The sequence below is a fragment of the Leopardus geoffroyi genome, chromosome D1 (genome assembly GCF_018350155.1).
Source record: "Leopardus geoffroyi isolate Oge1 chromosome D1, O.geoffroyi_Oge1_pat1.0, whole genome shotgun sequence".
Classification (NCBI taxonomy): domain Eukaryota; kingdom Metazoa; phylum Chordata; class Mammalia; order Carnivora; family Felidae; genus Leopardus; species Leopardus geoffroyi.
Genome location: NC_059329.1, coordinates 99,845,976 through 99,859,286, shown reverse-complemented (window position 1 = coordinate 99,859,286; position 13,311 = coordinate 99,845,976). Strand labels below are relative to the sequence as shown.

The 13,311-nt window shown below is 44.3% G+C and overlaps 1 protein-coding gene across 7 annotated transcripts in view; it reads left to right on the top strand.

The window, feature by feature from the left end:
• AGBL2 (AGBL carboxypeptidase 2) overlaps nt 1-12,577 on the top strand; it is a 47,129-nt gene extending 34,552 nt beyond the window's left edge. For 3 of the 7 annotated variants that reach the window (XM_045485220.1, XM_045485222.1, XM_045485219.1), the window contains 6 exons: nt 660-790; nt 4,270-4,336; nt 6,374-6,499; nt 6,980-7,099; nt 10,205-10,291; nt 11,845-12,577. In XM_045485220.1, the coding sequence (XP_045341176.1) occupies nt 660-790; nt 4,270-4,336; nt 6,374-6,499; nt 6,980-7,099; nt 10,205-10,291; nt 11,845-12,018 (705 nt within the window). In that variant the 3' untranslated portion in view covers nt 12,019-12,577. Of the gene's footprint in view, nt 1-659; nt 791-4,269; nt 4,337-6,373; nt 6,500-6,979; nt 7,100-10,204; nt 10,297-11,504 lie in introns of those variants that run through there. The other 4 variants (XM_045485224.1, XM_045485223.1, XM_045485225.1 and 1 more) reach the window with 4 other exon arrangements.
• Nucleotides 12,578-13,311: the final 734 nt, after the last annotated feature.

Below are 13,311 nucleotides of genomic sequence, written 5' to 3'. Positions count from 1 at the left end.
AATAAAAAATATTTAAAGGAGAATCAGCCACAATACGGCCTGTTATATCACATCTGCCATAAGCCAAAATCTGAACAACCCCATTCTAATGTTTCCTTCCTTGCTATTCACAAAAATACAATAAATCAGACCATTGAAGTGAATAAATCACTTCTGAATAAATCAGAAGTTTGTTATTGTCCATAGCCAGGGAAAAGCACCTAAAGCATAAAATTCACTGATGTTCTGGGGCGCCTGGGTGGCACAGTCGGTTAAGCGTCCGACTTCAGCCAGGTCACGATCTCGCGGTCCGTGAGTTCGAGCCCCGCGTCGGGCTCTGGGCTGATGGCTCAGAGCCTGGAGCCTGTTTCCGATTCTGTGTCTCCCTCTCTCTCTGCCCCTCCCCTGTTCATGCTCTGTCTCTCTCTGTCCCAAAAATAAATAAACGTTGAAAAAAAAAAAGAAATTTAAAAAAAAAATTCACTGATGTTCTGCCTGAGAAACACTTTTACTGCAGCTCATGTAATTTATATGTTAACATGTCCTTAGAAGCAGAGGTTACCACTCACACATCTTTATGTCCCCAGCAATAAATAAAGTGCCTTTCCGCATATGCTTAGTAAATATTTGACATATAAATAAGTGAATAATCAAAAATGTCCTTTTATTCATTTCCACAGTTCATGCAGTGCCTAACAGAGCTTAAAGAGCTCTTACAACAAGAAGTCCATAAGAAATTCAATGAGCTTGGACAAGATATGGATTTAGAAGGAAGTTGGAGTGACATCTGCTTGTCTGACATTGAATCCAGGTAATGAAATGAAACTTCATTTTCATGAAAACCAGAGAGGGGCACCGGAGTGCCTCAGCCAGTTAAATGGCCAGCTCTTGGTTTTGGCTCAGGTCATGATCTCACAATTGTTGGTTTGGAGCTCCGTGCTAACACTGACCACGTGGGAGCCTGCTTGGGATCCCCTCTCTCTCTCTCTCTCTCTCTCTGCCCCTCCTATGTACGAGAGCACTCACTCTCTCCCTCAAAAAACAAAAAAACAAAAAAACAAAAAAAAACACAAGGAAAAACCAGACAAGTTCTATTTTTTTATTGTTTTCGTTTGCTCTGTTGTTTTGTTGGTTGAGCCAAAGGTGCAAAATATTGAATAAATCGTAGCGCACTTAAATATATATCATTTCTTCACCAACTACGTATTGAGTGCCTGCTCTTTGACAGCATCTTTTCTAGGTTAGGGAGATGGGCAGGCCGTGCGTGTAGGGCCTTGAGGCAGTTGTAAAGCCTTTGTCTTTTACTCCAAGGGAGACGGAAAGCTTTTGGAAAGTTTTAAATAGAGAAGTGTCATGTTCTGACTTGGGTTTTAGTTTCAGTAGGAATACCCTGGCTGCTATGTGGAAAATAGATTGTAGAGAGGAAAGGTGTAAGCAGGGACATGCATTTGGAGGCTTTTACAATAATACAGGTAAATGCAGGTGGTGGTCTAGACATGAGTAGTTGTAGTGGTTGGGGGTGTATGAATTGGTTGGATTCTGGATATATTTTGAAGTTTCAAACATTAGGATTTTCTTATGGATGAGATATGGAGCATGAAAGAAAGAGAATGAGTCCATAATTGATTGGATGGAGTTGCCTTTTAAGTGAGATGGGAAAGATTAAGGTGGTGGAGAAGGTTAGGGGAGCGGTGAAGGTCAGGAGGCTAGTGTTGGGCATGTTCAGTCTGAGACGTCTATTAGGCATCTAAATGGAGATATTAAATAGGCAGTTGAATATATGAGCGTGTAGTTCACTGGAGAGGTCAAATAGAGTCATCATTGGATAGATGATGTTTAAACCTTAAGACTAGGTGAGATCCCAAGGGAGTACGTGCAGCTCAAGTAAATAGGAGGTCCAAGTCTAAGCAGGGTACACAGCGCACAGGTCACAAAGATAGGGAGGATCCAGCAAATGAGGTAGAAAGACCAGGACCCTACAATGGCTGACAGGCTATAGGATCTAGCCACCTGACACCTTATAACCTCCACCCTCACCCTTTCACACACCTCTCTCTATGGCTACACTGGCCTCATTCTTCTTCAGACTTGCCAGGCCCTCTTCTGCCCCAGGGCCTTTACACTAGCAGTCCCAGCTGCCTAGAATGCTCTTCCCGCAGATATCCACATGGCTCATTCCTTCACCTCCTTCAAGTCTTTGTTTAAATGTAAAATTTGTCAATGTGGCCTACCCTCATTACTCTAATACTGCCACTTGCTCCCCTGCCTTTGCCCTCCTGCCACTATTCCCTATCTCCCTGAGGTACTCTACTTTTTTTCCATAGCATGTTATCACCTTCTGTCTGTCTTAGGTCATTTACATCTCTCTTGTGTTTATTATGTATTATCTGTTTCCTCCTATTGGATGTAGGTCCCGCAAGGTCAGAGATCTTTATTTTGTTCACCTCTGTATCTCATGTGCAGAGTACCCGGCACATAGGGAGAGCTCAATAAATATTTGTTGAATTAATTTAGTTTGTAAGGTCTCAGCCCCACACTCATAATCTCTTCAACTATTTTAGGAAGCCTACCAGGTGGGTGAGTATCTGACAGGTGGGCAGGAACACCTTCTACTCCAGCTTACTGGCCAAGGTGCCTCATACCCATCCCAGCTGCCCTCAGTCAGAAGATTTCTGGGCTGGACATGACAGAGGCTGCACTGTAGACTGTGGTGGACAGTCAAAGGCTCTCCTTCCTACTCTATGTGGACATAGAGTTGACATCTGGGCCCTAAAGCAGTTCTGCTGGCTGAGTCTCCCAAATGTGTCCTTAGGAACCTCAAGTCAGACCATCAGGCCAGGCAGTGTGCCCCATTCACCATGTTGCCTCTTCCACTCTTCCAGAATTCTTTGCCTTGCTCTCCAGGACCACTGCATGAACCACTCTTCATCTCAGCCTCAAAAACAAAATGCCCCTGCATGTCAACCTCTTGGTACCGAGCCCGGGGGGGAGTCCACTCAGAAACAGGGAGACTGCATCCTAGCTGGCTTAGCAGGGAAACATTTAGTTAAGATACATTTAGTTAAGAATTATTGAAACCATTTTGCCAGCATCTGAACAGGAAGCCAGCTATCACGGGCCTCCATGGATCTCCACCTCTCCATTCTCACCATTACCCAGAAAAGCAGACTGCGAGTGTCCAAGCCCAGTTTGAGTGTGCCCTGTGTGTGCACGTCCATGGTTTTCAACATTTTCCGTGGCATGCCGCATCTAATGTTTTTATTCCGTTGATTAATAGTTTTCCGTTATCTCCAAAAGGGACTTCAGAGACTATTATCCAGTGACCTCAAAGGCTATTCCTCAGACTAGAAAAGCCTCTTGAGAACAGGGAATTGGGAATTAGATCTGAGAAGAGAGGGCGTTCTTCCTGCTGTCTTACTGTGGGGTTCCTCATTGTGGACTGAAGGGAGGGAGGTGGAGCATGAACAGGATGAAAGGCCTGAGCAAAAGAATGGTTTGAAATGCTCTTTTCCCAGGAGATCTGAGTTTTGTGCCTAAGACACTTTTTTGTACATGGAGGCCATGTTCTAGAGCCCAGCTCTGGCTTCTGGTCACGCACACCCCGGGAGAGGGGAATGTATAATGGGACGCTTAAACAATGGACATGATGAAGGACCCAGGGATGGAGAATCCAAGTCCTCATTCATCCTAGCCCTTGAAGGAAGAGGGAGCTGGCCCTCTGTGGGGGAAGACTTCAGATCCGTCTGGACCTGCATCCACAACTTTTGAAGTGGGAATTGAGATAATAAAAGTAATATTCCCGGCCTCTGACCTACAGATTCCTTGTTATCAAATATGTTTATGTATATATTCAACGCAGTTTTAAAGAGTACTCGGGAGGCTCCTTGCTCTCTGAACTGGACCTGGCCAGACAGGAATGAATGAAACAAGCCCCGCTTTCAAACAAATCATAGTCTGTTATTCTCTAGAGCTGCACAGCGTCCCACAGTCACTGCCATGGGCAGCTTTGCCCACCTGGCCAGTACTTACTTTGCCACATGGATTACAGACTCCTTGGGGCCAAGGGCTTGGTCATGCTCATCTCTGCGCTCGATGCCCTGCCTGGCACGTAGTAGGTGTTCAGAATGAATGAATGAATGTGCTTGTCCGGAATTGCTGGTCATCGAAATGCAGGCACTGGGAGCAAATAGCGGACTGGATATTCTACTCCCACGCTGCCAGTCTGGTAAATGTATATGTCCTAGACATTAATAACAGGCATCTCCCTTTCTTCTTTCCTTCTGGAAACAGCACCAGTGGTTCTGATAGTTCCCTCTCAGATGGTCTCCCTGTTCACCTACTGAACGTAGCAGATGAGGTAAGATTATCAGACTCTTCCACTCAGGAAGTAGCAGCCTTAAGGAAAGCATGAGTCTCCTGGATAATTTGGTGGAATTTTCCAACTATCCTAAAATCTATAGAAAATAGATTTTCTATATCTATTGGTTACCCTGCCCTGGAGTCTTTCATTTTGTCCTTTATCACTTTCCTTTTATTTATTTATTTATTTAAATGTTTTATTTATTTTTGATTGAGAGAGAGAGAGAGAGAGAGAGAGCAAGGGAGGGGCAGAGAGAGGGAGACACAGAATCCAAAGCAGGCTCCAGGCTCTGAGCTGTCAGCAGAAAGCCCGATGTGGGGCTCAAACTCACGAATCTTGAAATCATGACCTGAGCCAAAGTCGGTTGCTTAACTAACTGAACCACCCAGGCACCCCTATTTATTTGTTTTTAATAACTTTCCTTTTAAAAATCTAGGGGAAAAATGTGAAGACTCCATGTTTATTACAAAGTCAACAAAATTTTTTAAAAAGTTTAAAACTGAAAAACATCTTTTTTTAAAAATTGTTGTTACTCTTGACAGAGAGAGACAGAGTACGAGTGGGAGAGGGGTAGAGAGAGAGAGAGAGAGAGAGAGAAGGATACACAGAATCAGAAGCAGGCTCCAGGCTCCAAGCCATCAGAACAGAGCCCGACATAGGGTTTGAACTTACGAACCATGAGATCATGACTTGAGCCAAAGTCGGACATTTATCCAACTGAGCCACCCAGGTGCCCCTAAAAGGGAAAACATCTTAAGAGATAGGGGTTGTCTCTTGATCTTGGGGTTCAAGCCCCATATTGGGTGTAGAGTTTACCTAAAAAAATAAAAACAAAACTATTTCAAGAGATAGAGGTTGTTAAAAAGACCCATACTTAAAAAAAAAAAGTGTTTCTTTTTTTTTTAAGTTTATTTTATTTATTTTGAGAAACAGAGAAGGAGAGAGGAAGAACATAAGCAGGAGAAGGGCAGAGAGAAGGGGAGGGAGAGAATCCCACGCAGGGTCTGCACTGTCAGCTTGGAGCCCGAGTCGGGGCTTGATCCCATGAGCCGTGAGATCATAAGCTGAGCCAAAATCAAGAGTCAGATGCTTAACCAATTAAGCTAACCAGGTGCCCCAAAAAAGTGTTTTTTTATTCATATAGTTTTAGATAGTTTTTTATATTTCCATATATTAAATTTTCTTTGCTCCATCTCATTCACAGATCTTATTACATAGATGATATATTTGTTGTGGTTCATTATACACATAATTTCATAGTTGCATTAATAAATACCTCCATCATACAAGGCGCCTGGGTGGCTCAGTCAGTTGAGTGTCCATCTCTAGATTTCAGCCTCGGTCATGATCCCAAGATCATGGGATTGAGCTCCACGTCAGGCTCCGTACTGAGCTTGGGATCTGCTTGCTTAAGATTCTCTCTCTCTCCCCCTCTGCCCCTTTATCCTACTCACTCTCTCTCAAAAAAAAAAAAAAAAAAAAAAAAAAGGAAGAAGAAGAAATAACTCTCTCATAGGGTGAGATTAAGGCTGTGCCAGATGGAGCCTGCCAAATCAGACTGGACCCTATAATTTTTTCAGCTGGATTTACAACATCAATATAAGCGTCACCACTCAACAGATCCCTGGAAAATCAGTCCTGAGCTTCACTTGCTTAATTATTAAAGCCACCTTGTGTAACAGCCAAACTGACTCTTAACTACACACCCAATATCAGTATTGTCTGTACCTGACATTATTGCCATAAGTAATTTGGTTTCATATTGTAAAGCACAGATATTTGGATATTGATATAGGTGTCCCTTTGGCAGCATACCTGCAATAGTGGGATTTGGGGGTGTTAAATGGGGAGCGGACTCTGGTAACAAGGCAACTGAACTGTTCATCCTCCGAGCCAGCAGCAGTTGGGCACCGTGAGGGCCCATGTCCCGGGGCAGCTCTCCTGTCTTGAGTGTTGTGTAAGAGAGTGCTGCACGCAGGTGGTCATTTCCTCCGGAATCCTCAACGACTAGGTTCTCTGTGCTTTTTGCAACAGTTGAATCAAAAGAAGAAGATGTATAAGAAGAAAAAAAAGAAGCCGCTTCAGACTAGGAAACAGCGAAATGAACAGTATCAGAAAAATAATTTGATGCAGGAGTTAAAGTTAACAGAAGATGCCCTGGTAAGAAGGCTCTGTTGCCTACTTCTGTGGTCTGGTTAAAGAGAATTCCAGAGCGGGAGCAGGACAGGGGGTTAACGTTTACTCTCAACCAGAAAGGGAATGGGGAAGGGGGTAGAGGGAAGCTATTTTGAATTCAGAGCTCTTCCATGGGTCCTCTGGACATCTCTGAGCAGATTTGCACCCTGGCCCCTGCACTACCCTCTGCCATGGCACTCTGGTCTGGATTTTGGCCATGTCTGGATTTCCAGAAGAAACGGGAGTGCTGGAGAAGTGGTGGCTGGAGCTAGCCCAGGGTTGCTGCGTGGCCGAGGTGTCAGGCCTCGTCCAGGCTGGCTCCTTCCCAGTCTTCTCCCAGCGGCCACTGTTTCCTAAAGATGAAAATGCTTTCCGATGTGGGCATTTTACTGTTGGGTGGATTGGGTCAATTATAAGTAGATTAACTGCAATGGATCAATTGAAAAATATTCTCTTTGCACTCAGTCCTTCCAGGAAAGGGCAGGGTTTGCTTCTTCTACCCTGCAAAAACAGCCTACCTTTTTCAGAAATTCAGAGAATGCCAGTTCTTCAGCGATGAGAAATGAAAAACCGAGGTTGAATGAGGTAGTAGTTTTGCCTGACCTTTTTTTTTTTTTTAACTTCCACATGGAGAATGTGTCAAAACTTTTAACTCCTACACAGAGCGCCTGAGTGGCCCATTTGGTTAAACGCCTGACTCTTGATTTTGGCTTAAGTATGAACTCACAGTTCATGAGATTGAGCCCCGAGTGGGGCTCTGGGCTCACAGTGGGGAGCCTACTTGGGATTCTCTCTCCTTCTCTCTCTCTCTGCCCCTTTCCCACTCTGTCTCTCTCTTGCTTGCTCTCAAAATAAATAAACATTAAAAAAACACTTTTGGGGGGTAATATATTTAAAGTATACAATGTGATATTTGATATCTGTACACACTGTGAGAAGGTTCCCACCACTGAGTTCTCACCACTTCACATAGTTACCATTTTTTTTCTTTAATAACTGAAAGTTTATGGTCTTTTACCATCTTCTGCCTATTCCCTCCACTCCCCAGCAACCACCATTCTACTCTCTGTTTCTATGAGTTTGACCTTTTTTTTTTCAGTTCCACACATAAGTGATACCAGGCAGTATTTGTCTTTTTCTGTCTGGCTTATTTCACTCAGCACGATGCCCTCTCATTTCATCCATGTTGTCACAGATGGCAGGATTTCCTTCTTTTTTAAGACTGAATAATATTATTTGCAAATATTTTCTCATTCCATAGGTTTCCTTCTGATTTTGTTTTTTTTTTTTAGGTTCAAAAAAATGTTTTTAAGTAATCTGTACCCCCAACATAGAGTTTAAACTCACAACACTGAGATCAAGGTTCACACGCGCTCTACCGATTGAGCCAGCCAGGTGTCCCTGCCTTCTGATTTTATTGATGATTTGCCGTGCAGAAGCTTTTTAGTTTGCTCTAGTCCCACTTGTTTATTTTTGCTTTGGGGATCAAATCCAAAAAATCATTGCCTAAACCACTGTCAAGGAGACTACCTCCTGTGTTTTCTTCTAGGAGTTTGACGGTTGCAGGTCTTAAGTATAACTCTTTAACCCATTTTGAGTTGGCTTTCGTGTATGATACAAGATAGGGGTACAGTTTCATTATTTTGCATGTGGACATCTAGTTTTTCCAATACTGTTTATTGAAGAGACCATTTTTCCCTGTTGTAAATGCTTGGCTCTTTTGTAAAAAATTAATGCACCATATATTCATGAGTTTATTTCTGAGCTCTCTATTCTGTTCCATCTTTGACTCTTTGTTGTAGATTCTCTGATTTTTCCAATTAGCACATCTGTCCCACAGGCTGAAGAATACAATAGCCCCCTATGTCACTCTTCCCTGTCAATGCCACCAGGAGCAGGGAAACATTAAAATCAGTGGGGACATTGACACTGCTTTGGAGTAGACACCACTGAAGTCTGACGACGGATATTGGTGGTTTGTGATTTTTTTACCCAGAGCATAAGAACAGGTGGTTTCATCATCTGTCCACCCCTGCAGTCAACAAATTGTACTGTGTGACCACCACACGCCACACGCTCTCCTGTGTGCTGGGAATGCAACATCGAACAAAACACCATCTCTGCCTTAGGGACCTTAGAGTCTACTGGGGATTTTAACAAAGAAGCAGGAAATTACGTCACAGAGTAGGATGCAGAAGGAGCACAGAGGAAAGGCACCCAATCATTTTTTTAGTACTTTGGAATTATGTACCTATAAAATACTTGTGTTTTTTTGGGGAGGCGCCTGGGTGGCTCAGTCGGTTGAGCGTCCGACTTCAGCTCGGGTCATGATCTCGCGGTCGGTGAGTTCGAGACCCGCGTTGGGCCTTGTGCTGACAGCTCGGAACCTGGAGCCTGCTTCGGATTTTGTGTCTCCCTCTCTCTCTGCCCCTCCCCCACTCATGCTCTGTCTCTCTCACTCTCAAAAATGAATAAATGTTGAAAAAAAATTTAAAAAAAATATTTGTGTTTTTGATGTATAAAAACAAGTTTTGGTGGGGTGCTTGCCTGGCTCAGTCAGAAGAGCATGCAACTCTTGATCTTGGTATCATGAGTTTAAGCCCCACGTTGGGTATAGGGATTACTTAAATAATAAACTTTAAAAAAAGTAAAAATAAAAAAATAAGGGCCGCCTGGGTGGCTCAGTCAGTTGAGCATCTGACTCTTGATTTCAGCTCAAGTCATGATTTCATAATTGGTGAGATCGAGCCCTGCGTGGGGCTCAGCGCTGACAATGCAGAACCTGCTTGGGAGTCTCTCTCTCTCTCTCTCTCTCTCTCTCTCTCTCTCCCCTTCTCTCTGTTCCTCTCCTGCTCACACAAATGCTCTCTCGCAAAATAAATAAACGTTTAAAATTTTTAAAAATAAATAAGTTTTCGTATAATAGTATACAACTCTTAGTAGACAGGGTGCAAAATAGGCCCTTTTCCTGCAGAATGCTACCCTGTGTTTAACAGTGACATAATGAGGTCTCACTCTGTCACACCAAAGAACCCCCACCGAGCTGGCTCTGTTAGGCATGGAGGGCAATTTGGTGTCTGGTGTGACAGTGGCAAGATCACAGCTTTCAAGTCCCTCTTGAGTTCAAATTCCAGCCTTACTGTCACTTTCCTTGAGTTACTGAACCACCCTGGGACTCAGTTTCTGCCTCTAAAATATTGGAGTAATAATCTCCACATCATAAATGTTGAGAAAAGGAGATGTGAAACTGTGTAAAATGCCTGGCATCTGGTAGGCAGTCCATACATAATTAGTTTCCTTCTTTTCTTTGAATTATTGTTCATTTGTGTCTTGACTCTCTTTCCGTGTTACAGCATTGTAATGAATTAACGTGTGAATAGAAAAACACTCAATGTAGGGGCGCCTGGGTGGTTCAGTTGGTTGAACATCTGACTCTTGATTTCAGCTCAGATCATGATCTCATGGTTTGTGGGTTCGAGCCCTACATTGGGCTCTGTGCTGACAGTGTGGAGCATGCTTAAGACCCTCTCCCCCTCTCTCTGCCCCTCCCCTGCTCTGCTCTGACTCTCTCTCTCTCTCAAAAATAAATAAACATTAGAAAAAAATTTTTAAATGCCACCCAATGTATATTCTATATAATCACATTCGTGCAAGTGGAAAATGTAGTGAGAAAGTGCTCATCTATTTCAGTCACAGTTACATGGAAGAGACAAGGGCACCTCGCTGGACCCATCAAAAATGACCTCGATTCTGACTAAGAGTAAAGAGAGAATGCAGGTATGTCACTAATCTATATATACACACCTATACGCCAGCAATTAATTTGACCTGGTTTTCAAGTGCCTTGTGTGATCCGGGGGGGGGGGGGGGGGGTGGTGATCCATGGTGCACAGTTCACCTCCTAGGGTTGCTGCTGCTCAGGGCACGGCTGAGGCGTTTTGCCCCCGCGCAGCTACAGAGCCCCTGGCCACCAGGGGGCGCAGCCCACGAGGCACCCCAGGATAGGAGGAATCCCCCCTAGAGCTCAAAGCTTGCCGTGGAGAATTTAGTTTTATTTCAACAAACATTCGTTCGGCGGCTATTATTTCGTAACTCGATGGCGGCATTTCAGGTGAAACAGCGATAGTGAATAACGCATTGGTTCTCAGCCCTAGGAGATGGTAACAACAAACCCAGGCGCCGCCCTCAGTCTCAGTCGTGAGGTGTTCCCGGCCAGTGTTACCAGTGATCGTTCGATACCGAGGATTGTGAATGGTTTCCTTTTTAAAAGGACTAAGTTAGAACGAGTTCATCGTTATCCCCTAATAACATCTCTCTTGCTCATTTGCCCTGGCATATTCCTTCCTGAGAAGGAGGAAAAAGAAGTGGAGAAACAGCTAGTAAGCTGAGAGCTCTGGGTATGTCTCTGGGCGGGTGCAGCTCACGTGCGCCCGCGGCGAACAGCGTGAGCACCGCTGGAGTAACGTGGGCAAACTAGAGAGAATGGACGGCTCTCCCAGGGTGACGTCCCTGCTGGCTTCCCTGCTGGCTTCCCAAGGCTGCTGTTCGGGACTTCTCAGGTTGGCGCTCCCGGGTAGCCATCAGTATCTTATGGAGAGTCTACGAGGGGCAGGGCCCCTTGAGGACTGTAAGACATAATCCCTCCCTTCGGTCCGCCATCCTCCGGGAGGAGGAAGTCCAACCCCCGTGGCCTAACAGAACCGGGACAGCAGTGGGAAGAGAGGTATAGGGGAATTCAAATCAGAGAGGATTTCGGTCCTGACAGGCAGAGGAGCCACGAACTGCCCCCTCTCGTCTTCAGCATTCGCTCAGGACGTCGCCAGGTTGCTCACACCTTATCCCACAGCTGAAACCTGCTAATTGGACAATAACACGTAACGGGGGATTCAGTTAAACCCAGAGTGGCGGGTGAATGCCATCCAGACCTCTACCTTCCTTTTCTTACAATTTCTGGTGGAACGTTTCTCTAACATGGGCGTTTAACTTGCAGGTATAGGTAAGCAGAAGTGAAAACAATGGGGCAGCCTCCACCTTGAAAGACCGAGTTCTTCCCTCTGTGTAATGTCTCTAGATAGCTTATGAAATGTAGTCGTTGAACTCAGGGCAATTAAAATATTGCCCACGGACCAACTCTTCTTCGGCTCTCTGAAGGATTAGGGCAAATGCTTGATTCCTCTGTGCTCTGGAACAACATCAATGACTGTACTTCGGCATTTGGGGAGAAACGCAAATACTTCTCACTAACTCCTGGTAAAACCAACCCCAACCCTAACTATGACTTCAGAAATCGCAACATAAAGTGATTCAACTTTTATATCTTGTTTGCCTAGACGGAGAAGCCAAGACCCACAGTGTCGTGCTCTCCCAAGAGAAGCACAAACTCCAGCCAAGAGCCAGCTCCAGATATGAAGTCACACTGGTCCAGGAACAGATATCCTGCCACAAAGAGAGGCCGTGCCGCCATGACGGTGTACCCCTCCTTGCACATATACACGTACCCATAGGGGGCCTTGGCCACACAGGAGCGTCATTGGCAGTGGGGCTAGACGCGTTTTGTAATGAGGGGAGTTGTGTGACTTGGGGTACACTGCGTTGTGTGCTCATGGTGCACTGACCTTACGCTGTGTGCTTACATTGCATGCATGCCCTCGGGACTCATACCTCATGAATCAGGTTTTTTTTCATAAAGCGAAATTATATTATGATGTATACAAAAGCTTCCTTTATCAGAAATTGAGGTGTGTGTTCATGAACCCACAGCACAGATATACCTCATTCTAACCAATAGATAGCCTTTCTAAAATTATGTGCAAATTAACTTTAAGAGCTCAAATTCTGTTTTAAACCTATTCTGGGAGTGTGCTGTGTTTAAAAAGTCTTGCGTCAAAGCTTTCTGGCAATGAATGGTCAGACTGTGATTATCAGATTGGCTCATGGTGGCTCATTGGCTCATACCACACAGAGAGAACAATTCGTGTATTCGCCAGTTTAGTCTTACATATATTATGTTCAACACGGTTACGTATGTTTTTTAACCCATTGATTAAAATTCTCTCTCTCTAACCAGTTGTTTCCTTTGATTGATCGACCGCATAACCTTAAGTGAACAGGTGTTTTATATTGTAGATCTCTCGTGAGCACCGAGCACAGTCAGCGGACTATAGCCTGTCGTGTTAACAGGCTGGAGTCGTGTTGAAGAAGGTCCACTCTGGCTCATGCCAGGCCTCCTGCTCTGACTTTCCCCTCTTCCTGTCACATTGGATTGAAAGTTTCCTGGTGTGTTTTTCACGATCGCCTGTAAACTCCTTCAGCCTCCACCCCTACCTGGATGACTAATGATTAGGACCACATGGCAACACAAATTTTATTACAATTCCAGTATCTGTGACTTTTAAAAAAATTAATAGACTTGGGGCGCCTGGGTGGCTCAGTCGGTTGGATGTCTGACTTCGGCTCAGGTCATGATCTCGCAGCTGGTGGGTTCGTGCCCCAAGTCGGGCTCTGTGCTGGCAGCTCTGAGCCTGGAGCCTGCTTCAGACTCTGTATCTCCCTCTCTCTCTCTGACCCTTCCCCACTCATACTCTGTCTCTCCATCTCTTAAAAATAAATAAACATTAAAAAAATTATAAATAAATAAATAAATAAATAAATAAATAAATAAATAAAATTAATAGACTTTATTTTGAGAACAGTTTTAGATTTACAGAGAAACTGAGGAGACAGTACAGAGAGTTCCCCTATATTACCCACCCTTCCACTCTCCACATGCATGGTGTGTCATTTAAAAATTTTTTTTT